At 39.9% G+C, this 26,411-nt stretch overlaps 6 protein-coding genes across 16 annotated transcripts in view; 3 read left to right on the forward strand and 3 right to left on the reverse strand.

Moving 5' to 3' along the window:
* Nucleotides 1–527, reverse strand: part of LOC126756356 (uncharacterized) — a 36,532-nt gene extending 36,005 nt beyond the window's left edge. For 2 of the 5 annotated variants that reach the window (XM_050469361.1, XM_050469356.1), the window contains exon 1: nucleotides 355–527. The gene's annotated coding sequence lies outside the window, so the exon portion shown is untranslated. Of the gene's footprint in view, nucleotides 1–255; nucleotides 276–296 lie in introns of those variants that run through there. The other 3 variants (XM_050469357.1, XM_050469359.1, XM_050469360.1) reach the window with 3 other exon arrangements.
* A 7,361-nt stretch (nucleotides 528–7,888) lies between these two features.
* On the forward strand, nucleotides 7,889–10,032 carry LOC126756349 (juvenile hormone epoxide hydrolase 2). Its single transcript, XM_050469349.1, has 4 exons — nucleotides 7,889–8,367; nucleotides 8,441–8,637; nucleotides 8,866–9,076; nucleotides 9,129–10,032. Exons 1-4 carry the CDS (start codon nucleotides 8,152–8,154, stop codon nucleotides 9,915–9,917), a joined length of 1,413 nt encoding a protein of 470 aa, XP_050325306.1. The 5' UTR covers nucleotides 7,889–8,151; the 3' UTR covers nucleotides 9,918–10,032.
* A 256-nt stretch (nucleotides 10,033–10,288) lies between these two features.
* LOC126756357 (microtubule-associated protein RP/EB family member 2) lies at nucleotides 10,289–11,486 on the forward strand. Its single transcript, XM_050469362.1, has 4 exons — nucleotides 10,289–10,541; nucleotides 10,600–11,039; nucleotides 11,111–11,172; nucleotides 11,244–11,486. Exons 1-4 carry the CDS (start codon nucleotides 10,397–10,399, stop codon nucleotides 11,365–11,367), a joined length of 771 nt encoding a protein of 256 aa, XP_050325319.1. The 5' UTR covers nucleotides 10,289–10,396; the 3' UTR covers nucleotides 11,368–11,486.
* LOC126756355 (coiled-coil domain-containing protein 130 homolog) lies at nucleotides 11,369–12,694 on the reverse strand. The gene is made up of 2 exons (XM_050469355.1): nucleotides 12,037–12,694; nucleotides 11,369–11,974 (listed from the first exon to the last, which is right to left on the reverse strand). Exons 1-2 carry the CDS (start codon nucleotides 12,607–12,609, stop codon nucleotides 11,489–11,491), a joined length of 1,059 nt encoding a protein of 352 aa, XP_050325312.1. The 5' UTR covers nucleotides 12,610–12,694; the 3' UTR covers nucleotides 11,369–11,488.
* A 546-nt stretch (nucleotides 12,695–13,240) lies between these two features.
* Nucleotides 13,241–17,252, forward strand: LOC126756347 (methionine--tRNA ligase, cytoplasmic). The gene is made up of 9 exons (XM_050469338.1): nucleotides 13,241–13,430; nucleotides 13,573–13,694; nucleotides 13,767–14,398; nucleotides 14,465–14,668; nucleotides 14,720–14,824; nucleotides 14,884–15,517; nucleotides 15,573–16,090; nucleotides 16,155–16,596; nucleotides 16,662–17,252. The coding sequence occupies exons 1-9, from the start codon at nucleotides 13,328–13,330 to the stop codon at nucleotides 16,809–16,811; spliced, it is 2,910 nt and encodes a 969-aa protein (XP_050325295.1). The 5' UTR covers nucleotides 13,241–13,327; the 3' UTR covers nucleotides 16,812–17,252.
* A 435-nt stretch (nucleotides 17,253–17,687) lies between these two features.
* LOC126756346 (mucin-17) overlaps nucleotides 17,688–26,411 on the reverse strand; it is a 36,513-nt gene continuing 27,789 nt past the window's right edge. The window contains exons 4-11 of one of the 7 annotated variants that reach the window (XM_050469336.1): nucleotides 20,863–23,016; nucleotides 20,383–20,796; nucleotides 20,163–20,326; nucleotides 19,968–20,090; nucleotides 19,218–19,901; nucleotides 18,901–19,103; nucleotides 18,703–18,844; nucleotides 17,688–18,363 (exon numbers count right to left, since the gene is read on the reverse strand). In XM_050469336.1, the coding sequence (XP_050325293.1) occupies nucleotides 18,142–18,363; nucleotides 18,703–18,844; nucleotides 18,901–19,103; nucleotides 19,218–19,901; nucleotides 19,968–20,090; nucleotides 20,163–20,326; nucleotides 20,383–20,796; nucleotides 20,863–23,016 (4,106 nt within the window). In that variant the 3' untranslated portion in view covers nucleotides 17,688–18,141. Of the gene's footprint in view, nucleotides 18,364–18,702; nucleotides 18,845–18,900; nucleotides 19,104–19,217; nucleotides 19,902–19,967; nucleotides 20,091–20,162; nucleotides 20,327–20,382; nucleotides 23,017–26,411 lie in introns of all 7 variants that reach the window. The other 6 variants (XM_050469337.1, XM_050469330.1, XM_050469331.1 and 3 more) reach the window with 6 other exon arrangements.

Genomic DNA, 26,411 nt, shown 5'->3' on the forward strand with positions numbered 1-26,411 from the left:
CTGCACACCGCGCTACGCATGCACAGGTCCGCCGCCAGCCAAACAAAAACTGAAAAACAAAAAACAAACGAACTAACAACAACTACAATAACAAGCACAAGCACAACTGCAATGCAAGCAGTTTGCCGCGAATTCTGCTTCGTCGACACAGCTTGCACCAGTGCATTGGTGTTCTGCGGCAAGGCGTTGTGACAGTTCAGCGGCTAATCAATGCACAAATGAACTTAACAGGTTTTTCAAGAATCGCAAACGCACAATGCTTCCGGTCGACCGGTACCAACAACAATAATAATTACAATAACTTTTATGGAATTTAATTATTCCATTCGTCAACTGTCAAAACTGCTCACCCACCCAACGGTAATTGGTAATTGGTATGTGCGCGAAGTGAGCGTTCGCAGCGCTTTCGATTTTGTATCCAACGTGGCTGATATTTATTATGTTTTTGACTCGCACGCGCCGCCCCCTACGCGACGACACACAGCACTCGAACGGCGAACGAAAACTGGCGCTGCTTACACGTCGGGGAGCACAGCACGGCATGCCAAAACTGAAAACATGCGATGCCTATGCTCCAACAACAACAATGGCGCAGTAGTAATAGCGCCAGCAACATTGAGAAACGAAGTCGAAAACAGAAATGTAAACGAAAACAAAGGTACGATGCGATAAAAACACGTGAGGCCGTGCTGAAGCAACATGCTGCTGCTGACTTGGATGGCGGTGGCCACGTTGAGGGAATGTTGCGCAACAAAGCGCCACGGTGGGGCCAGGCAACAGGTTATAGTGAGCAGCAAGCGCCAGCAACTGTGTATAGGCATGCGAAGCCGATAGCAAAACAAAATTGCTGAGAAGTGTCGGTAGCTGTGCAGCGCCTTCGTGGGGGCCCGACAGCCCACGTTTATGAAAGTTGACGCGATTGTTATTCTTGCCCAGCAGTGGACTATTTCTATACGAACTTATTAACTGATGTGTTTAGACATAGATATGCAGATACACAAGTGTGTATATGTATGTATGTATAGCTATTAGATCAAGTGTAAACAAACCCGAACCTACCATAATATTGAATTAATGTGAAAACCTGCTATTTACCAGTGACCAGAGCTCAGACATCTTTGTTGAAAAATTAGCAGATATAAAATCAATTGGGTTGTACCGTTAATTTCGATCATTATATACTATTTAATCCTACATTGCTATGTATGTATATATAATCAGAGTTTTGAGCATACCAAGCGAACTCTCAAGTTGCACACCTAAGAAAGTTGTCCGAACTAAATCTTTTTAATTGGTTAACATAGATCATTACACCGTAGTATCAAAAGATTTCGGCAGGGATAGCCTTAAGACCCTTCCGATGAATCCGTCGCCTCAACGAATTTGTGAAAGGCTCAAGCGCTTTGTAGATTCATGAGGGGATGATGATCAATTACAAGGAGTTTTAGGTACCACAACAGATTAGAACTCTGTTAAAATCTACCTATAAATCTAACCTAACCTTAAGACCAAACTAAACAAATGGACGTCTTGGTTTTATTCTACAGAAACTGTAATCAGAAATATTGTTTCACGGTGGTTTTTCAAATGAAAGTCATATTCGTTTCTGAACAATAACCGCATTGCTGCAGAAGCTGCTAATAAAGTAAAAATAAATATACGGAAGAATAACTCGAAAGCTGCAAAGTCAGTATCAGACAGTAAAGGTATTCGCAGAACTGATATTTTGCAAAATTTTACTAATAGCCCTGGCGTCAAAGAAATTTCCTTGAAATAGTGCTTCACAAATTGAAAGGTGAAATGCCTCTTCTCTTTCGAGCACAGCAAGCTGGAGCATCGAAGTGCTTAATATTGAAGATTATGCTGCGTAGCCAGAGAAATTATTGAATTCGTGTGGCTTACCATACATATGTATTTTGTTAAGGTAAAATTTGATTGACCAAGTGAACGCTTAAGTTATACACATAAACATTGTTGACGCTGCAGCGCCAGATAAATACTTACATACAAATCTTGCATAAATAAATTTATAAGCTGATATGAATAGCAATTACTTATCTCTTCCTGTATTAATTATCAGACATAAATTCGGTTCGGTTTTGACGCGCTAACTCGGTATTTACCAAATTGTCGGATTACACCTGCCAATCACCATATAATACTCGCATTAACAATAACTTTATTTTTAAATCGGATGCTATTGCTTTATTGTGGGAATTTTCAATGCCCTGATTAGATTATTTAGTCTAATCCATTAACGGTATCAGTTTATGGCTCGGTATTTGTAATATAAATCAATATTCCGCAAATAACAATGATGATAACTTTGATTCGAACAAATTAATTCATGAAAGCTCTCAATACAAGTTTGTATGTAGCGATAGCTAGCTCATACATTAGGGTGCCACGACACCCATATATGTATGTAGGTATGAATTTATCCTAATCATTGTCAAGTTTTAACTCGAGACCAGCTTTATACCACTTTCTTGATTTGTACAATTCGCCAGTTGAAGAATCCTATAAATGTACTTAATGTCTTTAATCGACTTTATACCCATTTTCGCTTAATTATATAGTATATACATAAGTAGATGATATACTTGCATATATACGGTATGTTTGGTATGTACTTCGGTAGTTATGTATTTGCCGTTATTAAGGTAATATTATTGGAAGTGAAAAGCAAAATAAACACGAAGGTAATATTGACTGTTCAATCTTTATTGCACATCATATGCATAAGTACACTAAGCTGAGTACACGGAAAGCAAATTTACAGTTATACCAAGTTTACATATGCACATACTTGCATAGACACCATTGTAACTAACGGCATGCCAATCTGTAACGCAGTCTTCCCTGCCTAAGCAGCTCCATATCTGCCAATAGAACCCAGTAAAATTTATTCACTGTTTCGCCACTAAAATTCTATTGCTCTATGGCAACATTCAAATGAAATCTAGAAGCCAAAGCAATGAACTCATCCACACTGTGGCGAATTCGAACTTTTGCTGCTGATAGACTGGCCTCGGCTGCTGTGGCTCGCGGTGGATGCCGCACACATAAGTCAATGGAGGCTTATTTAAATACGTGTATATTATATATATACATATGTATGTGTGTATGCGTGTTTGTGTGAGTGCGTCCTTGATTTTGGCGAGTGGCTGGCCGAGTGCCGTTAGTGGTGTATTTACTTAGCAAATGAAGCTGAAAATGAATTGAAATGATGTTGGAGTGTTTTGGCCAATAAAACACTTAAATATAAAGCAGAGGAAGACAAGCTAATGCTGCAAGTCATAGCTAAATGGTAAGCAAATATTTATATAATACCTTGCGCGCACACACACAAACACACACATACACATCCCAATGTGCATTGATACTGACGCTTGATGCTGTGAAAAGTCAATAAGACAATGTTTACTTTCTAAAGAACAAAAGCCTACTTAAGCAAATGGGCAGTGGGCATTTACCGTTACTTGTAATTACCGCCAGGGGCGTTTATTTAAAATGTGGTGAATTAGGAAAATTAATATCGACGGTGTTGGCGAAATATTACTTAAGCGTAAAATAAATCTACAGTTGAGCTCTCTAGAATAGAAGAAATAAGTGTGTGGTGGTGTCTCGGGACAAAAATCATTCCAGGCTTTTTTCAATAATGACAAAATCTGATAAGTCGACGTCATGAGATTTCGATATAAAGGTTCTGCGGAAGATTTATGGTCCTTTGCGTTGCAGGCGACATAACCTAGCCAGCGTAGCCGCTATCTCTTAGTTCGCCGAACTAGGTCAATGTCATCGTATATGTATCTCGTTCAGCTTGGGAGCCAAGTCGGAAGTGCGACGATTACTTGTTTGATGACAGGAGATATTTCGTCTTGCCCTTGTTCACTATCAGAACCATTTGCACCGCTTCGTTGTATATCCTGGTGAAGGCAGAACTAACGGTGCGTTTGTTATGGCTAATGATATCGATGTCATCGGCGTACGCCAGCAGTTGTCACTTTTGTAGAAGATCTTCCTTCCTTCTCTATTCAGCTCGAACTATTTTCCGCACGTTAGGGAGTCGCCTTGTCTGAAACATCGTTTGGTATCGAATGACTCGAGAGATCTTTCCCAATCCTGCCTAAACTTTTGGTATTGATCAACTTCGGTCATATTCATTTTGCGGGGATACCAAATTCAGATATAGCGGAATAGAGGCAGCTCCTTGAATACTCTACTAAAGCAAATACACAATGGCAGAATGACCAACTTTTTAACGTGCCTTTTCTCTGTCTTCAAACCTGGAGTAGACGCGATCTCCAAGTTTCTTTCATTTAGAAATTTCCGTTAACGATTTCTGGAGTTTTGAATTTTTTGTCTTTTTGACACTGACTTGTAAAACAAGACATACGAGACCCCAACCCATGTTGTGAGGGAGTCAACATAAATGTCGAAGTTTAAATTACGCACAATGTCGTCCTGTGAGCTTGTAAATAAATGTGCAAGTGACCCCTAAATCCGCCCACGAATTTGTACACCGAACACGTGCGAAACTTCTCAGAGTACGTTGGCAGAACGCAAAAAATATGTCACCAAACTAACTTGGTTTGCCCATTTACGTATATAATTCTATATATCGTCACCTGAAATGCAAAATAACGTATCATCAAAAAATTCGAAATTGAGTGTCTTATTGATTACGCTTCACTACTTCAAATTACATACATAATATTACATATGTTCAACATTTTCACGTTCTGCGGTCAGATATAAACCAGTTTTAACCAATATTAAAATTTTGTTTCACTCATGTTCCATTTTATTTCGTGTTTCATTCTTGGCACTGGAAATTTCCCAAAATTTTGTTACGTTATTTTGCATTTCAGGTGACGATATACTGAATACTCGTATATACCGGCATATTAGTCGTAGTGATAGTAACTTATCGTATTGAAATTCTATAAACTGTATCAAATAATAAATAATTTTAATAATATTCATATTCATGCAACTTGATAAACTTTAAAATATTTCATTTAAGCTTTAAAATTGTTACAAAAACCAATGGCTTTCAAATTTTAATATGAAAGCTTTCAAGCTTTCTTTCGCGGACAGGGTGTCAATAGCAGAGAACGTATATTCTTTTACGTTCTCTGGTTTCAGTCAGCAAAATGGTTAACGGTAACACATCCACTATTAAAATATTCTCAAGCTATTTTCCATGCGAATATAGATTCATTTAATTTCAGAATAATCACTTAAAAAAAAACGTAAAAATATATGCTACTATGAGCAAAAAATATTACGAATTTGTTGTTCATAATTTTAAAATTCTTAATTTATTCTTCAAAGTCTATGTCGTCCCCTCAAAGTAATCCCCCTTGGCCCCAAAATACTTGTATACTTGTGCCAACGATTTTTCCAATCTTCAAAACAGTTGTTAAAGTCAATTTCTGGAATAGCCTGCAATGCGTGACGATTCAAGTTTAATGTCTTCAATTGGCTACAAAACGATTTCCCCGAAGCGTCGTTTGAGTTTGCTGAATAGCCAGAAGTCACAGAGAGCTAAATCAGTCGAAAATGCGTTATAAGACGGGGCATTATCGTGGTGCAAAACCAAGAGTTGTCGTGTATAATTCCGGCATCTTTTTACGAATAAATATTAATCCTTGTTGACAGTTTGGCCGGTCGAAAGGAATTCGGAGAGCACCACACCTCGATAATCGAGGAAAACCGTCAACATAACCTCGATATTCGCCCGATTGACCGTCTGTTTATGGGACGTAATCATAGATCCAACACTCAACGCCAGTAATAAAACGTTTCATGACATAGTGGTTGTCAGAGAACATTGTTTCACAAACGTTAACGCAACGCTGTTTTTCGAAAAAATTCAGTGATTTTGGAACCAATCATGTTTTTTCATTTCTTAGGCCCAAATGATCTTTCAAAGTTTTTTTTACTGATCTTTCCAATATTTCAATGACGCCAGTAAGATCTCTGACTGTTAATCGTCGATTCTCAAGCGGCAATTCCTCTTTTTATTGACGTATTGATCATCAGTTGATGTTGATGGCCTTCCTAGACGTGATTCGTTGGCAACGCGTTCTCGGCCCTCCTTCAATAATTTGTACCACTCAAAAACACTTGTTCGCGACAAAAAAATTTCACTGAAGGCCTTTTCCAGCATTTTGAACTGGATACAATCTACAAACCTGATACCTTTTAGGAGCAGTTTTGTCACACAACTCTGGCGATTTTGCTGCTTACATTTTGGGAAAGTTCTCCGCTTGGACCAAACAGAAGTTTAGAGAAGTCTGGGATGGCGGTCTGATGAAAAAAATCAGTATCGACGCACTATTGGGACATTATTAAGATAAATTATATAACCAATTCAAATATAACTTCGCAACGACTCCAGTTTATCTTGGAGCGCGTAGCATAACTCCGTGGCTCGGACATAATACTAGCTACGGATGTCGAACTGAAGTATAAATATAAAAACCTAGTAAAAAGTACGTTTTACAAAGGTAGGGAACCTTTCCATCTAAGGAGAAACCGCAAACCTTCCACGAGAACTTCATTACCATTGGAAAGAAAGCTATTTTATAACGGTGTTCAACCAATCAACAATGTCTATGTGAATATAAAGGTTTTAAAATATAGATTTCCAAATTTAAGTACATTAGGTTTTCGCCAAATATATGCAAATTGTTGGATACTGTATGTGGATGTTCTAGAGATTCTCTGTAAGCAAATAAAATACTACGCAAATGAGGTTAAAGACGTAAAATTGTATCAATGCCAAGGTTGGCAATGCAATTGTAGCTCTGAGTAAGTAAGGAAGGAAGGCAGAAGAGATAAATTCGAACCGAACCAAACATCAGCAGTACTCGTTGTAAAAGCTTATGCCTGACAAAAGATCAACAAAATCATGGGGTAAACGAAATCAATTTACCAATTCCTTGTTTTGAAGAAGTAGTAACTTGTTGACCATTCGTTTATTTATTTCGGACCGTTTCATACATAAAACGCTGTTCTTGATTCTTACGATGTTTTAAAGAATAAAAACAATAATAAACGATTTTTTCGGTATTAATAATTCTACTGCAAGAAAGCAAACTTAATTAGACCGAACTGTTTCACTTGGCCAATGGTGTTTCTATTCTACGTATCTCTATTTGATTATTTATTCGATTCGCCACTCTCCAATTTTTGCGAATTCTGTTTTATGCATTGAATCTGTGATTTCGAGATCAAATGCTGAATAGTCTCACCTCTAAACGCCGTTGAATTATTATGAGAAGTCACAAACAGACTTTAATACTTCACGAGTTAGTGGCGAAACCGATCGGACCACCTTTTTTATTTACACATGCGCCCCATAACACCTACAAGAATATTGGAAATTTATCAACGAATAGCAAGAAAGTAAACCAAAAGAATTTTAAGTAAAGTAAATAAAAAATCAAGATTCAAAAAGATAACTGTAAATTAGCTAAACGCCACCGAAATGAAATAGTAACTAGATAAGATTAAAGAAAACAACAAATGCCCGTAGATAAACTCTCTTCTTGAAATGGATACTGGAACTTAACTGTTTTTTACATAAAACGTAAAAATTAACAGAGCTTTGCTCGAAAATTAGGAAGACAATTGTTAAGAATTCTCGCACATAAAATAATTACTTATTTGAAAGGTAACAAAGGTACTATATTATATTATTTTTAAGCAGTCCTATCTGTGAATTGGAAATCTCTTCAGCTTATATGCCAGTTTTTACGTCATAAAATATGTAATTTGAAATTTTGATTTGGTTCTCAGTTCACTAGAACTTCGATACTCTTCTAAATAACATTTAAGTTTCAGTAGTCTTATCTTTGTATATCTTAAAGCACTTGACTCTGTCAGTCAAACAGCTCCAATAATGTAGTATATGAACGTATCCGTCCTCAAACGTCGAACCAACTGCGAACTGATAACAAAGCAGGCAGATTAATTGGCTTGCAGCGTGGTACAATCTCAGCGGACGTCTAGCAATACGCAAAGACCACAATTAACAGCCAACGCTTGAGAAGAGTGCAGTTGAATGGAGAGTTGTGACGTGTGGTTAATAAATTTAGTACTTTTTTAAGAAATAACCCTTGACTTCAAAGAATAACGATGCTGGGGCTTAAGAAACTTCAGTGGACTCTCGGTATTATTTGCCTTATCGGGGCTATGTTCGCTTACAGACGAAGCAACTCGGTGTTCGAATCAGAGGTCCCAAAGCTAAGCCTTCATCAATGGTGGGGAGAGGGCGCGGAACCAGAAGACTGGGCTGCATATGTGAAAAATTCATCGGAGGTGGTTGGTAATAGACTCATATTCCCGGATTCGGTATGACACAGTTAATTGTCTTTAATTATTCACGTAAAGTCTAATCATAACTTTTACGCACCTCATATTGCAGACCATTGACGAACTGCGACAGAGATTGAATCGCACATTACGTCTGACTGAGTCAATGACTCCAGATTTTAGAAATGGTTTCAACACTCAGGAGCTACTGAAAATCGTTGATTATTGGCGTGATAAATATATGCCACGTTGGCGAGAACGTGAAGTGTTCATGTGGCAGTTCAACCACTTTACAACCGAAATTCAGGGGTAAGTTTTGGCAGGAGAGGAGACGGGGAATCGAAAAAATTCAACAAATTTTCGAACGTATAATGAAATCTTTCCAACAGCAACTTTCTTACATAGGCCAACGCGAATCTCATATAATTTTCCCTAAGCTGAACTGATTCCTATAAAAGCTCAGTAGTCATTCCTGGATGGAACCCCAAAAATGTTCCTTATAATTAAATTTAAACTTCCTTAGTAATTTCTTTACAGCCTGCGTATGCATTTTTTGCATTTAATGATTTACGAAGAGAACAAGGTTGGCAAACACCATTACCCTGTACTTTTGCTGCATGGCTGGCCCAGCTCAATACGGGAATTTTACCCGCTCATGCACAAGCTACAGCAAACGCATTTGGATAAAAACAACCCGTACATATTCGATGTGGTGGTACCGAGTATACCGGGTTTCGCTTGGTCGCAGGTGAGTTGCAACAACTGTTTATTGCTGAACATGTGCTTGACGAGGGTTATAGGGTACTTCCAGGGAAGGTCTGGGACCAGCGCAAGTCGCCGTCATTATGCGCAACTTGATGCTTCGCCTGGGTTATAAGAAATTCTTCATACAAGGCGGTGGTTTTGGTTCGGTAATCGGCTCGCATATGGCAACACTGTTTCCAGAAAATGTACTTGGATATCATTCAAATTTATGTACTGTATTTACGAGTAGATCGGTTATGAAGGGAATTTTAAACGCCATAAAACCAAACTTTTTCTTCCGCCATGGATTTGAGGAGATGTTCCCACATTGGGAGTCAATAAAACGTTTAATTGAAGAAACTGGATACTATCACCTACAAGCAACAAAACCGGATACAATTGGCGCTGTGCTCTCTGACAATCCCGTCGGTTTAGCCGCTTACATTTTGGATAAGTGGTCTTCTTTGACGAATAAATACTATAAGGATAGTTCTAACGGTGGTCTGCGTAAACGCTTCAAGCTGGATACGCTCCTGGATAATGTAATGATCTATTATTTGACTGATTCCATAACGACCTCTTCACGTCTTTTCGCCGAACATCATTCTCCTGAGCAACGCGCACTGCATATGGATAGTGTTCCGACGGATGTGCCGACGGGTTGTGCACGTTTCAAACACGACTTGATACACTTTCAAGACAACCAACTGAAGGATAAATATCGGAACTTAATTCACAGCACATACTATAAAGATGGCGGTCACTTTGTTGCTTTAGAAATGCCCCAACTGTTGTATGCAGACTTTATTGAATTTGTCAAGAAGGTGGAGAAGTTTAGCATTTAAGCTCTAAGAAAACCTTGTTGAAATTTAAAATAATTTTGTTCTAAAGTTTGTGTGACATATCACTACTGTGACTTAATAAAATGTTGGACGAGTTCAAATTTTAAAATCTATAAAAAAGTCTTTAGAATCTTTCACGCTAAGGTCAAAAGATAAATAATTAGGAACATATGAGGATTTATAAATTTGAAATGAAATGGTGCAGAATTTTTTTTGTTTCCAATGAAATATTATATTTTTCCTACAGGGTGGGTTGCTTATTTCGTGTCACAGTTTCTTTACCAGCTACTTTATTGTGTTTGTTTTTATGGGTGTTCAGGCAGAGAACTTAAGTTCTTTTAAGTTCTCTGGTTCAGGCGCCAAAGCTGTGTAAAATACTGGTTGATCCGTTATTAAAAGCAAACATTGGAAATCGGCTTAGTTATTAACTTTATTAGTAATATAACAAAAAGTGAGAATTTTATTAATTATAAATTATAAAAATGAGTACACAAGTCGTGCCGGATGCAAAGATTCCCGTTGCTCTAACGCACGCTTCTTCAGAGAAGTTGTCGCGCCACGAAATGTTACGTTGGATTAATACAACCGTCCAAGGTGAATATACCAAAATTGAGGATCTCTGCTCAGGTACTGGTGCTATTTGTATTCCTACCCAAACAAAATTACAAATTGAAAATCTGACTAGGTGTTGCCTATTGCCAAATTATGGAAATGCTATTCCCAAATTCGGTCGGTATGAAAAAGATAAAAGTCGGTGCAAAATTGGAACATGAATTTTTGCATAATTTAAAACTCTTCCAAATGGCGTTCACACGTATAAACTACGAAAAGTCCGTACCCATCGAACGTTTGATAAAAGGACGATTTCAGGATAACTTTGAATTTCTGCAATGGTTCAAGAAGTTTTATGATGTACATGCAGCCGGTAAAGAAAATGTGAAGCTTCCAAACACACAGAAGCAGCAAATTAATCTCAAGACAAAAACGACGAAAAAAGTACTAAACCGAGTAGGTTCGGATATGACACCACCAACAGCGAATTCAACGCAGCTTAACGCGGATGAAAATGGTTCACCAAGGAGCTTGAAATATTTACAAGAGACTCGGGATAAACTGGCTGAGCAGGTTTGTGCATATTGATTGACACCTTTTCTTGTTCGAATCTTGTCTTCTCTATTTTTCTCTGTAACTCGTAGACCGCAGCGATATTAAATGAAAGAAATTTTTATTATAAAAAGCTACTCGATGTGGAAAATGTGTAAGCTAAAAACAAAGTGCATGATTTCAATAAATTTCTCAAAACTTATCCAATATTTTTTTTTTTTACAGTTTGAAGGAATTTACGGATCACGACGAGTTGCGTGAGCGCGCATTGGCTATACTATATGCTAACGATGGTGAAGCCCCAGGGAATGGAAATAATGAATCTGGCTGCGAAACAGCAGAGTTGTAAGTTGTAATCATATGAGTGTGTTTATTTTGTAAAACATTTGTTTTTTAAATATTGTATTTTTATTGTGTTATTGGTTGTATTCAAATGTTATTTCGATAATAAAACTTTGTATGTAATGTGTTTAATTGCTACTATCATTTTCACTACTACTATTATAATCACAGACTAGAGCCAAACTATTTGGCAAATTTATTACTTTGACTTCCTCTTCTTTTAATTTTTCGTTTTGTCTTTTGTCCTCCAATGACGTACAATCTTCCTTTTGGATGTGACTTTCTTCTCTTGTGATAACTGTTTTTTCTGCAAGAGTGCAGGGTTCGGTTTTCTTTTTAATACCCAAATCTCCAAATTGTAGATGCGTATTTAGTATTTTCTGCCTTTTCAGTCCACCGAATGTTGTTTTAGTAGCACCTGGGAGGGCAGGTTTCATTAATATGTCCAGCCTTTTTTCGGCTTCTCTTTCTTGGGCTGATTTGCTTTGTAGCATCATCAACTCAGCCATTTGCTTATCTTGTGCAGTTTCTGGTAAAAGCGCTATATCAAGACTATTTCTCGCAAGTAATTGATCATCAAGTTCTTTTTGTGCTTTTAGTTCCTTCTTTTTAGACTATAATTGATTTATAATTAATACTTTTAAACTAGTTTTATAAATATGGCTAAAGCACTCACCCTAAACTCTGCCCTTAAACGGCAGTTCGCTTCGTAACTGTCATCCCAAACGCTTCGATTACGTTCAACTAAACGTTCCAAGACCGGTTTTGCATCTTCCGCAGCTTTGACATCTTTGGCTTGATGTTCCAACTTGTACATCGCATCATCGAATAGTCGTTTCTGTACTTCTTTAGTCTCGGGAACAACTTGCTCATTTTGTAACGGATCCCAGCGATTCTCTTGTCGGCGTGCCCCGGATAGAATCACATAATCCAAATTTCCGGGATCGGTTTGTATTTCAAAATGATTGTCGCATAGGTGACACTTCATTCGAAATTTGTAAATAGGAGTTGAATAGTACATGCCCACTTTTGTCTTTTCCGCATTATAACGAACACCCATTCCTATATGATTCTTACATCCATCGCACCAGATATTGTAGGGCATTTCAAAACGTATAATGATTATGCCCAGATGAATTTTCCGGGCCCGCTCACGTAGTGCATGCGTACCACGGAATTTATTAAGTCCGCCCTTCTTCGGATCATAATCAGGGGGATAGTATTTATTTTGCCCTTTACGCTCACCCATTTTACTTTGTTTACTTCAATAAGTTTAAGTATATTTTACAAAATTATTTTATCAAACAACTATATTTTGTTTATCAATACCGTATGGAAATGAATAATAAATGTCAAAATAAAGAGAATTCACAATGATACCGATCAGCTGTTTAGCCACAGTGGACATGCTCATGTTGTCAACATGATGTAGAGAAAGGAGTATATTTAATCATTCTTTATTGAGGTACTTAGTACCATTAACCTTCAAAGTAACATTCCTAACTGATTATATTTCTACCAACATCAATGAATGAATTCTTTTATTTGAATTTCCATTTCGTTTGTGTACTATTCGGTAAATGTCATGATAAAATTGTGTAACATTGTATTGATATAATGAAAATGAATTTTATATGAACACTTCAAAATCATTAAAATGTAAGCAAAAAATTCATGAGAAAAACATGCTTTTATCAATCATGGTAAATGCGGAAAGTGTTAGTTCAAATTGAAAGTTTTATTCGCTAAGATGTATTAACATTGGAACGAACTTCTTTACCTTATATTCGAAATGCTACCAAATACCTCGAGTACCTTTTTTGTACTAAACAATGCAACACTGCTGTATTTACTTAAAAGTCGTGGCAACTGATTGAATCCAATTCAATTGGTATCTGTCATCGAATAACTATCGCGTGTTTGTGCGATTTTAGATATTAGAAATTGGTGTGGATAAAATACCAAATATGAAAATTTATACCAACGAAGGAAATCCGTTTGGATTAAAATTACAATTGTTGGCGAAGTTCGCCAATAAACCAGTGGAAGTCATTAAAGTCACGTTAAATGGTAAGAGTGAGCCGTTGACAATCAAAACTTATATTCTTTAAATGGCACGTAAGAAAGATTCGTCACATATTAGTAAATTTCCAAGAATTTGAATAACGCTATTGTAATGCAATCTGATGCAATAAGCAAATGTTATTTCCAGACCCTGGCAGCAAAGATTTTTTAGTCTTGCCAATATTGGAACTAGAAAGTGGTTTGAAATTGTTTTCGACGGATGCAGTTGCCAGATATCTATTTCCGGATGAAGGTGCCCTTCGCGATGAGGTTAGTATAAATTAGAAAGCAAAGCAAATTTACAATGCTTTTGTTAAAAATGTACTATAATTTATATTACAGTGGTTAGAATGGTCAACGGTAAAATTGGCACCCGCCCTGTCCCAACATTTATCCGTCGGTCATCGTGCTAATCCTGACGCATTACCTGTTCTAAATTTACTAGTCAGAAAATTAGATGATCGGTTGGCAGACACAGCCTTTTTAACAGGAGATAAAGTAAGTGCAGCAGATATCGCTGTATGGTCCTTGTTGGCACCCGATGGCACATTGAAAGGTGCTCAGAATATAGAGCATCTTAAAGCATGGTATCGAAAAATGACTGCTCTATCTGAAGTTCAAGCGGTGCTAGCAGAAACTCCATTAGCTGGCTTAACTTTCACATCTTTGCAAAATTCAAACCGTTATGGTGGTCTAAACCATGTTCCCGTCCGCGTGCATACAGCATCTGAGTCGGAGAATTTACTAGCCGATACAACTGGAAATTTGGCAGACACTGTCACGGAAGACGAGTTGGCAAACGCTCAAAACAGTTTTGTGCACGTGTCTTCGCCACAACGCGTTGAACCTCGAACCGTTTTGCCCAAAGCAGGAGAACGTAACGTTTTAATAACATCTGCCTTACCTTACGTGAATAATGTACCACATTTGGGAAACATCATAGGCTGTGTGTTGTCTGCAGATATTTTTGCTCGGTTTGTGGCACAGTATTTGTGTTTAAGCAAATGAATATAACATGCTTTTTTGGTTATTCTTTGTAGATATTCCCGCGCAGCTGGTTACAACACTCTATATATCTGTGGTACAGACGAGTATGGCACGGCAACAGAAAACAAGGCATTAGCTGAGAACCTGACCCCAAAGCAAATATGTGACAAATACTTTGATCTGCATAATTCTATTTATCGCTGGTTTGGCATTGGTTTTGATTTCTTTGGTCGCACGTCGTCGCAGCAGCAAACTGAGTAAGACTATTGATATTTGAAAAAGGTATTGATTAAATGTGAATGTTTCAGAATTGTGCAAGAAGCATTTCAAGACGTTTACAACAACGGCTATATATTCACCGAGAGCGTGGATCAGCTACTTTGTGTGAAATGTGATAGATTTCTGGCCGATCGGTACGTATTTAAATTGCTATTGAAACCTTGAAAACTAATTGAAATTTTTTATGATGTAGATTTGTAGAGGGCACATGTCCTCATCCTGGCTGTGGATATGAAGACGCACGTGGAGATCAATGCGATAAGTGTGGCAAGCTAGTAAATGCCACCGAACTAATTCGGCCTCGTTGCAAAATTTGTAATAGCGCTCCTGTAATACGGTCCTCTGACCAACTCTTCCTCGACTTGCCAAAAATTGAACCACAACTGCGTGTGTGGTTGGAGGGCTCCGAAATGGGCTGGACAAATAATGCACGCGTAATTACTCGATCTTGGCTACGAGAAGGTCTCAAACCCCGCTGTATTACACGTGATCTTAAGTGGGGTATACCCGTGCCACTTGCTGGTTTCGAAAAGAAAGTATTTTATGTGTGGTTCGATGCTCCATACGGTTATATTTCAATGACGAAGCATTACACCAGCGAATACAAACAGTGGTGGATACCATCAAAGGATGTAAAAGTAGAGCTTTTCCAGTTCATGGCCAAGGACAATGTTCCCTTCCACTCTGTTGTGTTCCCATCTTCACTATTGGCGACCAACAAGGGTCACACTATGACAACTAATATTATGGCGACAGAGTATTTGAACTACGAAGATGGTAAATTCAGTAAAAGCCGTGGTATTGGTGTTTTTGGCAACGACGCTCAGGTAAGAGTCAAAAGTAATTATGTTCTGATATATAAACATTTTGTTTTTTAATTAGCAAACTGGTATTTCTGCTGATATATGGCGTTTCTATCTTGCCTCCGCACGGCCTGAAGGTCAAGACTCCAGTTTCAGTTGGAATGACTTGGCTGCGCGTAATAACTCTGATTTGTTAAACAATTTGGGTAATTTCGTGAATCGTGCCTTAGTCTTCTGCGAAAAGAACTTTAACTGCGTCGTGCCGACTATGACACTAACAAAGGATGAGCTCATACTGTTGGCACTCATCAACCGCGAAGTGCGAGGTTATATCCACTCACTTGAAAAGGCTAAATTGCGAGACGGCATACGGCATTTGCTTTCGATCTCTCGTCACGGCAATGGTTACATGCAGTCTCAGCAACCATGGGTGCTACTAAAGGGCACCGATGAGCAGAAAGCACGCGCAGCCACCATCATTGGTATTTGTGCGAACATCGCTGCGCTCCTGGCTAATCTTATGTTACCATACATGCCAACAATTGCGCGTACACTTTTCTCTCAGTTGAACGCTAAACCCACCCCACTAAATCCAGAGTAAGCACCCAAGATATACATATCATTTAAAATTTTACTTCAATCTTGAATTAAACCTTTGTAGAAAACCATTTATCAACATTCTTCTGCCCACCGGTCACAACATTGGAAAACCAGCACCCTTATTCACTAAATTGGAGCAGAGCTTTATTGAAGATCTGAAAAAGAAGTTTGGCGGTGTACAGGATCAAAGCAACGGCAGTCAGCCATCATCGACAACAACCAATACAAATTCGGCGACTGCCAAGCCTTCAGCACTTCCTAACGGCGCACAGTCAGTGGCTCAGTTGGAGGAAGCCGTTCGTTTGCAAGGCGAAAAAGTGCGTCAGCTAAAGGCGTCAACGAAAGACAAAGCTGTTTGGCAACCCGAAGTAAATGTTTTATTGGATCTCAAAAAGCAACTGACTGCCGCTCAAGCAGCTCCACCAACTGCACCTGCAGCTGTGGCGACACCAGTGGCCAGCGACGAAAAAGTCAAGGAGCTGGAACAACGTATTACACAACAGGTGGGAAAAACGCTATGCTTTTAAGTAGTTTATGTAAATTATAACACACTTTCTGGTACATACAGGGCGAAAAGGTGCGCCAATTGAAAGCAAGCGGTGACGCCAGCGTCTGGAAACCGGAAGTAGACATACTGCTGCAACTGAAAAAGGATCTTGCCACACTCACCGGCGCACCCCAACCTGCTGCTCAGGGTAAAAACAAAAAGAAGAAATAGATGATGCCAAGTATAACGAGATAATCCTGCATCACCATGCAATCAAGCATTTTCTGTTTTTACATACGCATAGGAATGTGTAACATACATCCTGGACAAGTGTTACACTCAGTTGCTTATCTCAAAGTGTTACTTGTAAGCATTATTTGACTGTAACCTCATTTCAATTACGCTTTTATCTGAAGGCTTGTTCAACTCAAATGGTTGCTTTCTCTTGATATTCTTAATTTTATAACTAATTAATTTATTTTAGTGTGTTGGTTACATAAAGTATTTGATTTAATTAAATATTGGCCCGTAGCATATTTTACACACCCCCCTTTAACCATTAACGAGAATAATATTTATAATTTACATGGCTTGATTGCTCACAGAGAGTATTTTATTACTTCTTTGTCCATAAAAATGAATTCAATAAATTTGGTAAGACATTGCATTAAATGGAATTGTTGTTTTTTTTATCCCTGGCCCTAATGTTGCTTACAAATCGACTCAGTTGATTTGAAATTAAAACTATTCAACTTTAAAACGAATAAACTCGTTTCTGACATTGCGAATTGCAACTAACTTCAGTTGATGCTGTCAACCTGCCAAAAAAATGCAACACATCCTCCGCATTGTACCCCGCGTTATACCAACTAATTAGAATAACTCATTTATCTCACCACCCCCAAGCCTGGTAAGCGAGTAGCAAAGGAGCGCCCAACAACTCATTACAATCATTCCGGGCCTCGGTTTTCTCTCTACGGCCCAGTCGATGATCGGCAGGTGGTCAGTATCTACATATGTACATATGTTGAAATGAAAGTTATTGTCGCATATTTTTGGTCTCTATTAAATTTATTACATTTGTTTAAAATATATACGTATGTACACTGAGTTTTTACATTTACTTATATTTAAAACAACTGTGTTGGTATTTTATAAACAAATTCAAAAGTTATTAAAAAATATTGCATTCTTCAAGATACTGCGTTGCGATACTTAAACATACATAGACACAAGCGTTCTTGAGCCGAAGTTAGACGAAGTTAGTATGGGAGCGATAAATAGACTTAGCTTAACTAACAGTTACTTTGACTTACTAGGTATGATTTTAAATACAATAAATTAATAGTATCGTTTTATTTCATAAATTCATATTTACAGCTACATATTCTCTTAACGACTAGCTCTTAAGGCATATTACAAGAATTGAAGTGAACCTCGATTTTGAAAATCCGAAGTTCAACTAATGCGTCCGCGTCGACTTACGAATGCTTTACTGCAAGCAGGCATATTCATACGTACTAACATTATACATACATACTAGTAGTAGTAGATAACGGAATTATTTCATATAGTAACTACTTGGGGCCCGTCCGGATGTGTAAGTGCTCATTGGTATGCCTTGTGGTCCCGGTATGTGATTGTTGCCACTGTGTGAGTGTGAGTGCGTGTGTGAGTGAGAGGATGACTGATTTTGCGAACCGTACAAATGATCCACACTCGTGTTACCGATGCCATTGCCTGATGGCTCGTAATCTACGTCATAGTAGATGCCCGACTGATTCTGTGAAAAGTATCGAAGCATAAGGAAGATTTGTGGTCAGATGTGAATTACTGTTAATTGAGGTATTGTATTAAAGAAAACGGATTCAAGGAATGACACGTAACGGTATTCGCGACTTGGTAGGTTGATGGTAATAACACATTATATCGACAGAAGGAATCCACTTAAAGCCTATTCGATTTCTATTCTGGGCATGCCAACACAGATTACGAAGACGACACTTTTTCAACCTCGTTCCTTTCTGACCTCGTTCCTGATGTCTCCATTAGTTGAGACGTTAAAAATATACCGAAGAACAACCATATTTTTAAATTATTTTTCTTTCTTCTAAAAACTTACCGCTATGCTTCCATTACTTCTACTCTTTGGTCGCGGTACTTGAAAATTACGGCCGAGCAAATCAGCTCGGTCCTCTTCCTCACTTGAGCTGGAATTCTCCAAGGTTCGCATGCCATTCGATCGTGCACTCAGCCCCAGTCTTCTGGAAAAAAAGGCAATAGTTATAAGAGGAAGCAGATTGGTTTGATGTGGAACAACTTTTTATTCGTATTTGAGGAATTGTCTGAGGGGTATACACACTCATACCGTGGCAGAGGAACTGGCGGTGCCATACTGCCTGCCTGATGCATCTGCATGGTGCCTTGCATCGACATGCCTGCCATAGTGCCCATACCCATAGTTTGTAGATTCGGATAAGCGAACATTGCCGACGATGGACGTGTGGGTCCGACTGGTTCAGCCTGAAAAGAATATTGGGAGTTTAGACAAAAAGTTTAGAACAATCGTACAACACATGATATTACAGAGCTCTTAAAGCCGCAGCTAGCCTCTGTATTTCTCTTCGATATACTCACAATCGGACTTACCCCGTAATGGTTTGTCTGTGCCATTACATCAGCGATCTGCGCCCAACGCATACGATCCTCCAATGTCACTTGATAGCCCGGTTGTCCCGGCAGACCAGCGGATTTCATTGGCGCCGTATTCATGTAGCCAAAGACTGGCGAACCAATAGCGTTCTTCTGCTCACGTTGCCAACGACGGGACCACATTATTAGACAAACCAATGTCAACACAATAATAACAACTGCTGCCAAGGAAGCTCCAATGGCCACACCCAAAACTTCCCCATCTATCTCACATTGCCCGCCATAATGACTGGAATCGCAAGCGCAAACTTGATTTCCTTCTTCATTGTAACTGCAAGTTCCACGATTGTTACAGTATGAGTCCGGACAAGATTGACAGTCGCGACCAGCGCGCTGTGGTTGATCGGCCCATGGATCACGGAGTCCTACTTCGCAAGCACAACGGAAACTTCCCCATGAATTAGAACATGACGCACTCGCATGACAATCATTTAACTCGCGAGACTGACATTCATCCAGATCGTGTAAGGCAGTTATGGAGCCCTCCGGCGAAGACACGTATAGAACAGAGTTACCAATATTATTATTGCGTCGGTGGAGCACGCCCAACAAATGTTTTTGAACATCAGCGCGCAGATTTGGCCGCAAAGTTTCCACACTTTCGTCAAGCTAATGAAAATTTTTAAATTACTGTTAGATCTGGAACCATGACAATGCCTATTTATTTGTACTCACTTTGATGGTCATGTTCACAAAAACACCGCTGCCACCCAGATTTGGATCACCACGGTAAATATTGTTAACTCGTGCATCCATGAATTCATCCGAATAGGGCGTCATCGACATTGCCGAATCGATCTGAAAGCAAAAGATCAAATATTATGCTTTGCATGTTGTGGGGGATTCATTTGGGTTTGTCTTGTATATTACTGCTCGAATCGACTCGTAGCTCAATTGTCCATAGGGTTCGCTATGTTTGTCCAAAAGTTTATTGTCCCACACAATACGATGCTCGTAAATACGATCCACACGCATGCCCAAATAAAAAGATATAACCTTTCTGCAGGGTTCTCGATGCTTGCGACGCGAATATCCTACAAAGGAAATAATTATAGAGCGAGTCCTAAACATATTTTATATTCTTACTTACCGGGTCTACAATGACAGCTGGATACACCATTCTCGGTCTTGCAACGTTCATGTTGTGCTTGATCGCAGGTCGAGTCATCGCCTACAATACAAGTGTCGATGCGCACAGGTGGTTGTGTTGGTCGCGAACGATAGTGAGGTCTCGTTGGTCCAGAATTAGTTGTAGACGATTGTGGTTTTACGTTATTGGGCTTGGTGGGCTCCAAATCTACAACCTCTGTTTCGGGGATACCATATCCTGATCCTAGACTGGGTAAGTTGTTCTGAGTAACTGCATTACCTGCACTGGATCCACCATTTGCGCTGCTGCTATCAATACCATTACCATTGCCAACACCACTTCCTACAGTGACACCGCTTCCAGGTATTTGTGGTACTGCCGTCGCCGGTGTAGTGGGTACTCCTGCGGGTGGATCTGTTGGATCACCAAAGAGATTGATGTAAGTGCGCTTACCATCGATTGAAACAAAACCATCATCACCTGCGGCAGATAGTATTATATCCCCTTGTTGTCCCCCACTGTTGCCGTAAGTGCCATATGGTTTAATATTAATCGTCTGTTGCGAACCGCCTGCGGACCCAGGACCTTGTATGGCCGATAGAGTTACGTCAAATATTTCCCCATAGCCAGGAGGCAAGTGCTGTCGTGTGGGTTGAATATTGTATGATGGTTGTTGTTGCACATCAACGGGACGTGATTGAATTGGTCTGGGTGGCCGCGGTCGTCCACCTGGTTTGAATTCTGGATCATCAAGAACTAATCCTGGTCGTGGTTGAAAATCAGATGGAGGTTGGGGCACTGGCATGGGGAGGGTGTTAGCAGGGGTCGTCACGGGCGGGGCGACAGAGGTGAAGGTAGTGGTAGTAGAAGATGTGGTAGTTGATAGTCTGGCAGTAGTAGTGGTGGAAAGTGGTTTGGGTGTGGTATTAGTTGAAGCAGGTGGAATGGTCGCCAACAGTTCAGTACTGATAGATGGGCTTAGCACAACCGGGTTCTTAGTTGTATTTGGTAAGGCTGTCGTGATAATGGAGCTTTGAGTTATTATTTCAGTAGATGAACTTGTGTCATCCAATTGAGAGCTGATCTCCAGTGTTGGTGTCTTACTAGGCGTCATGAAAATAACCTCTTCTGTAGATGGGTCAATAGTGGCACCTTCACTAATCTCCATTGGCATTGGTGCATATGTTGAAGATATTTGCATCTCAGTGTGGGCAGTGGAGCTGGTTTCTATTATTGCTGCATAATCTTCTTGAGTGTGCTTCTTCTTGTCGACACCTTTATGTTTACTGGGTTTCTTCTTACTGTTTTGCTCATCTTTCTTCGCAGGCGGTGGGGAGGCTTGGATTGGCGCTGTATCTTCCTCTTCTAATTCGTCTTTGTCAACCCCCATAGGAGCTTGATCAGCTGTTTCATTGGAGTCCTGATCAGAGACTTCAATATATTGCGAATTTGTGTCCTCATTAGAGAATTCTGAATCATAAGTGGCGTCAGTTGGTTTAGGCACATCACCGTTTGCATCGTTATAGTCCGGAGGAACGGAAATTTCCATTTCTCCTGAGTGCTGTGGTGATGACATCTCAGGCGTGTCTTTCACAGGGGCAGCAGACTCCTCAGCGGCAGGAGGCGATAACTGGGAATTCGGCATTGGTTTATATTGTGGTATCGGACGTCTACCTCCAATAGCAGTAGTAATTGGAGGTCGTGGTTTCTGTCGATGCCATGGTGGACGTTGACTAATAAATCCCGGCCTCAACGGGACGATTTGCTCTGGAATCGGTACACCTGTAATAAATGGACGCTCCGGACGATCGAATGGCCCTGTATATGGCGGCGGACGAATAGATGAGCCCAATGGTTTCTTTTGCGTATCATAATCTATCGGTAATGTCTGCACATCAGATATACGTGGTGGCCCACGATTATTAATACGACTAGCAGATGGACGCCGAAGTCCTTGTGTATTAGCATGAACGTTAACATTGCCATTCAGGAGCTTCACAATACCAGTTATTATATCCTGTATATCCGGATTAGAGTTTTGCCGTGGATTATGCGGCAAGGCCGTGGCAGTGGCCGCTGTCGAGATAGCAGTACTGCGGCTCGGGTTGATCGGGGACCCCGACGTAAGCGGTCGCAGGCCCCCTTTCGCTAAAAAAGACTCCGATACTGAAGTGGTGGCTGGCAAAGGCGTAGACGCAATGCCACTAAAAGAAGGCTTCAATGTTTTGCCAACACGAGCCCTTTGTGTCCGCTCCGGCGCTTCTGAGCTGCCATCATTGAGGGTACTTGTCGGCTTAATGTTGTATTGGAAATAATGGCCAGCGCCAGCTTCTTTCTCCGTATCGCTGGGAAAATGAACATCATTAGGTCCAGATTTCGGATAGTTTTCGTTCAATATTGGTTGTGCAGAACGTTCCATGCGTATGTGCTGACGTGTTTCATTGTCATCACGTTCAATGTCGTCGTGCGTCGTAAGTAAACCCGCAGCAATATTATTTGTATCGGCAATCGTACTCTCGAGCACTAATTTCGGGGAGGTGTGCAAAAGCAGCGGGGCCCCAGACAATACATGACTGCTAGATTTTGGAGATATTTGTGAAATGGATGGACCTGCGTACACGTCTTGCCGACATTCTAAAAGAAAGCAAAACAAAATAAATTTAGTGACTGAGTGGAAAGAGGTTCGAGCGAAGCAAAATATTTAAATGGTATATTCATCATTACGCCTTCTTCGTAATGGAGGTAAGAAAGTGTGCCTCTTACGAAATTCCCTTCTATACTTACACAGGTACTAAGTGGTGATATTTTGTAATTCTTGAATAATAAAGTCACAAAGTAAGTTTGTTAATGCAAACGATAATAAAAGTTAGAATATTTCAAAGAAACTAGTACCCGGTTAGCCGCTAATTTAGACCACTAAAATGTGTGTGTGTGGCACATGAAAATGTCTTCCAACTGTAGCTCTCATAAGCCACTCTTTGAAGCGTAGCTGATTGAAGGTTAAATACAGCAGAACTCAAGTTGGTTCAAGTAGGTTAATATATAATTGCGAAACTGCAAAATTAAAGCGGTTTTCATCGGAGTCCAGGCTAACTGAGTGCAAAAAATAAGCATTGATAATTTTCATTACTAACTTATATCTTCTGAGTGTAAATGGATTTTAGCGCGTCAGTCGTTCTTCCTTTTCGCTGTTAGGCGCCAATTAGAGATTCCAAGCGTAGCCAGATCCTTCTCCACCTGGTCCTTCCAACGGAGTGCAGGTCTTCCTCTTCCTCTGCTTCCCCCGGCGGGTACTGCGTCGAATACTTTCAGAGCTGGAGTGTTTTCGTCCATCCGGACAACATGACCTAGCCAGCGTAGCCGCTGTCTTTTAATTCGCTGAACTATGTCAATTTCGTGAAATATCTCGTACAGTTCAACATTCCATAGAGTGCGGTATTTGCCGTTAATGCGCAGAGGACCATAAATCTTTCGCAGAACCTTCTCTCGAAAACTTGTAACGCCGACCGTAGGACGTAGATGATGTGTGACTTATAGAGTTTGGTCTATGTTCGTCGAGAGAGGCTTTTAATTCTCAATTGCTTACTCAGTCCGAAGTAACACCTGTTGGCAAGAGTTATTCTGCGTTGGATTTCGAGGCTGACATTGTTGTTCGTGTTAATGCTGGTTCCAAGATAGACGAAATTATATATGCATAATACAACTTCGAAGTTATGGCTGTCAACAGTGACGTGGGAGCTAAGTCGCGAGTGCGACGACTGTTTGTTTGATGACAGGAGATATTTCGTCATTTGCTTCGCTTCCTTATCCAGTTTGGAGAAAGCAGAACTAACGTCTATAAAATATGATACCTTCTCTATTCAGCGTATTCTAAAAAGTGAAGCTAAGGTTTTGACAAAGTTCAAAACCCAAGTTGCATTATGGGTCCAGCCTCAGTTGTCATTCTGCAGAGCAAGTCGATAAAAGTTAGAACTGCAGCCGCCAAGTGAAAGTTGAAAAAGTGAATATGTTCTGCACACGACACATAACACGATCGTTTCACACTTTCTTCATAGCGAAATCTTTTCACCTGCTACAAAGCCCACATTTTCGTACGTGTACAATATCAGTATCAAGTGAATTTTTTTTGCTATTGCCATCCCCCCATTCTCTTAATGCGCTCGTTCTTAGACTTCATTTTGAGCTGCACGTCCACACACACATACACAAAGCTGCATGGCTCCGCGCACATAGCTTCACGCGTGTGTACGATTTTTATTAGCACTTCAATTTACCCTGCCCCTCGCCATCTCAGCGGCTTCGATTCTTTAATTCAATAGTGTGCAGTGCGACTATCACATTACGCCGGAGTGGCAGCCCAGATGGCGTAGAGATAATCTGGCATGCACTCGAGCTGAGCGTCGAACGAGCTGACAAGAGCCATTTGTGGCATTGTGGCTGAGTGGCAGAGTGGCATTGCCCGCAGACATTGAGACATCGAAATACGATGTTAATCTGCTTTACAACGCACGGTGATATGGCCGCCAGAATCACTGCCTTGCCGCGTTGATGCCGATCGGTATCTTCAAGAGCAAAGCCGCCAGCTCACAAAGCAAAGCACGTACTTGAGCATTTCTCTGACTTGAAGCGTGTGTTCCAAGTACCAACACAATGCCACATACATGTGTGCTAATGCATTCCTTTGTACGAAAATAAAGTGATATGGCAATGTTTGTTTACTGTATTTGTTTACACGTTTGAATTTCACTTTTCAAAGCAACAAAAAATCGCTCACTTGGTTAGATTTGAATGTGATTTGCAACGCCTTTTAAAGTTTCAGTTTACATGTGATTTGTATGTTTGCCTCCATTTATAAGTGACATTCATCACATGATCTCTAAGACAATGGCGAAATATGTGGCACATGGCACAGTTTGGAACCGTGGCGGAGGAAGTTGCTCTAAGTGCCTTCGAGTAATATAATACCGTTATGGCAATGACTAAACATTTAACCTTAAATTTGAGATCCGTTATTGAATTTAAACGCCAAGTTCAAGCTCCAAGGCGACTCGCCGTGCTAACCGCCGTGGGACTCGCCGTGCTCATCTTTTTTTGACATTTCGTCTTTATTAACACTATGTTAGGTTAGGTTAGATGGCTGATCCAAAAGATCGCACATGGACTGCTATATGTAGCCCTTAGTGATGCCATAGAATGGAAGAACTCCCGTGTTTGAACTTATAAATTAAGAAAGCGCTTAGTAGCCAATGAAAAATTGCACAGACGTTTAATTTCCACTCCCGCCAAAGGATTTTGCGACAGGGCATATACCGCATGTGTCCTAGCGCTGACCCAGCTTCCGCGAAGCCCAGCTATTTAATAGTACACCGCAAGAACATAAGGCCGTTCCCATTCTACCGAACCTCTTATCACAAATGCCACACCACCAACCTTTGAAGCTTTGACCAATCCGTGAAGAAGCTCACTGCCCCTCTCCTCCAACGGCTTTTTCTTACCCACAACTGGTGTCGTAGAGCCAGAGGACCACTTTCGGATAGAGACCTCACCGTTTACGACTGCCCAATTGGTTACGACGCCGAGGTATCCCTGCGTCGATTCATTATCAGTGTTCAGGAACTTTCCTTTAGCCATAAGCTCTACATCGTCTGTTTTATTAACACTAACACTTCGAAAAGTGTACAAGCTTTCGGCTCACAGATTTGATCTTCAAATTGAAGACATTTTGGGTAATCAAATCATCAAAAAATCGTAGAAAAGGAGATATTTGCCTATTGCTATTGCTGTTCTGGAAAGAAATTAAGCAAACTGACACTTTGATATGCCTTTTGATACTCAGTTCACTGATATCTGGTTGCCTACGGAGTACGTTTATAGATCTCACAGACTTCTTGGTACGTGATTCTCTCTTACAATTAAGTATATATTATTGAACCTTTTACTTTTTATATATTATATCCACATTAAGGATACCTTGATAAGTCACAAGTAATTTCTTCTCATCTTTATTTCAACACTTTTTTTAAATATTG

This window comes from Bactrocera neohumeralis, chromosome 4 (assembly GCF_024586455.1).
Source record: "Bactrocera neohumeralis isolate Rockhampton chromosome 4, APGP_CSIRO_Bneo_wtdbg2-racon-allhic-juicebox.fasta_v2, whole genome shotgun sequence".
Classification (NCBI taxonomy): Eukaryota; Metazoa; Arthropoda; class Insecta; order Diptera; family Tephritidae; genus Bactrocera; species Bactrocera neohumeralis.

Excerpts from the sequence above, each read along its gene's own strand:
- LOC126756347 (XM_050469338.1), top strand. The coding sequence starts at position 13,328 with ATGAAAATTTATACCAACGAAGGAAATCCGTTTGGATTAAAATTACAA. Across the intron at positions 14,399-14,464 it reads TCTGCAGATATTTTTGCTCG|ATATTCCCGCGCAGCTGGTT; the intron begins GTTTGTGGCACA and ends TATTCTTTGTAG. Across the intron at positions 16,091-16,154 it reads CCCACCCCACTAAATCCAGA|AAAACCATTTATCAACATTC; the intron begins GTAAGCACCCAA and ends AAACCTTTGTAG.
- LOC126756357 (XM_050469362.1), top strand. The coding sequence starts at position 10,397 with ATGAGTACACAAGTCGTGCCGGATGCAAAGATTCCCGTTGCTCTAACG. Across the intron at positions 10,542-10,599 it reads AATTGAGGATCTCTGCTCAG|GTGTTGCCTATTGCCAAATT; the intron begins GTACTGGTGCTA and ends AAATCTGACTAG. Across the intron at positions 11,040-11,110 it reads GGGATAAACTGGCTGAGCAG|ACCGCAGCGATATTAAATGA; the intron begins GTTTGTGCATAT and ends TGTAACTCGTAG.
- LOC126756349 (XM_050469349.1), top strand. The coding sequence starts at position 8,152 with ATGCTGGGGCTTAAGAAACTTCAGTGGACTCTCGGTATTATTTGCCTT. Across the intron at positions 8,638-8,865 it reads TTTACAACCGAAATTCAGGG|CCTGCGTATGCATTTTTTGC; the intron begins GTAAGTTTTGGC and ends ATTTCTTTACAG. Across the intron at positions 9,077-9,128 it reads CGGGTTTCGCTTGGTCGCAG|GGTACTTCCAGGGAAGGTCT; the intron begins GTGAGTTGCAAC and ends CGAGGGTTATAG.
- LOC126756355 (XM_050469355.1), bottom strand. The coding sequence starts at position 12,609 with ATGGGTGAGCGTAAAGGGCAAAATAAATACTATCCCCCTGATTATGAT. Across the intron at positions 11,975-12,036 it reads GTTTAAGGGCAGAGTTTAGG|TCTAAAAAGAAGGAACTAAA; the intron begins GTGAGTGCTTTA and ends AATCAATTATAG.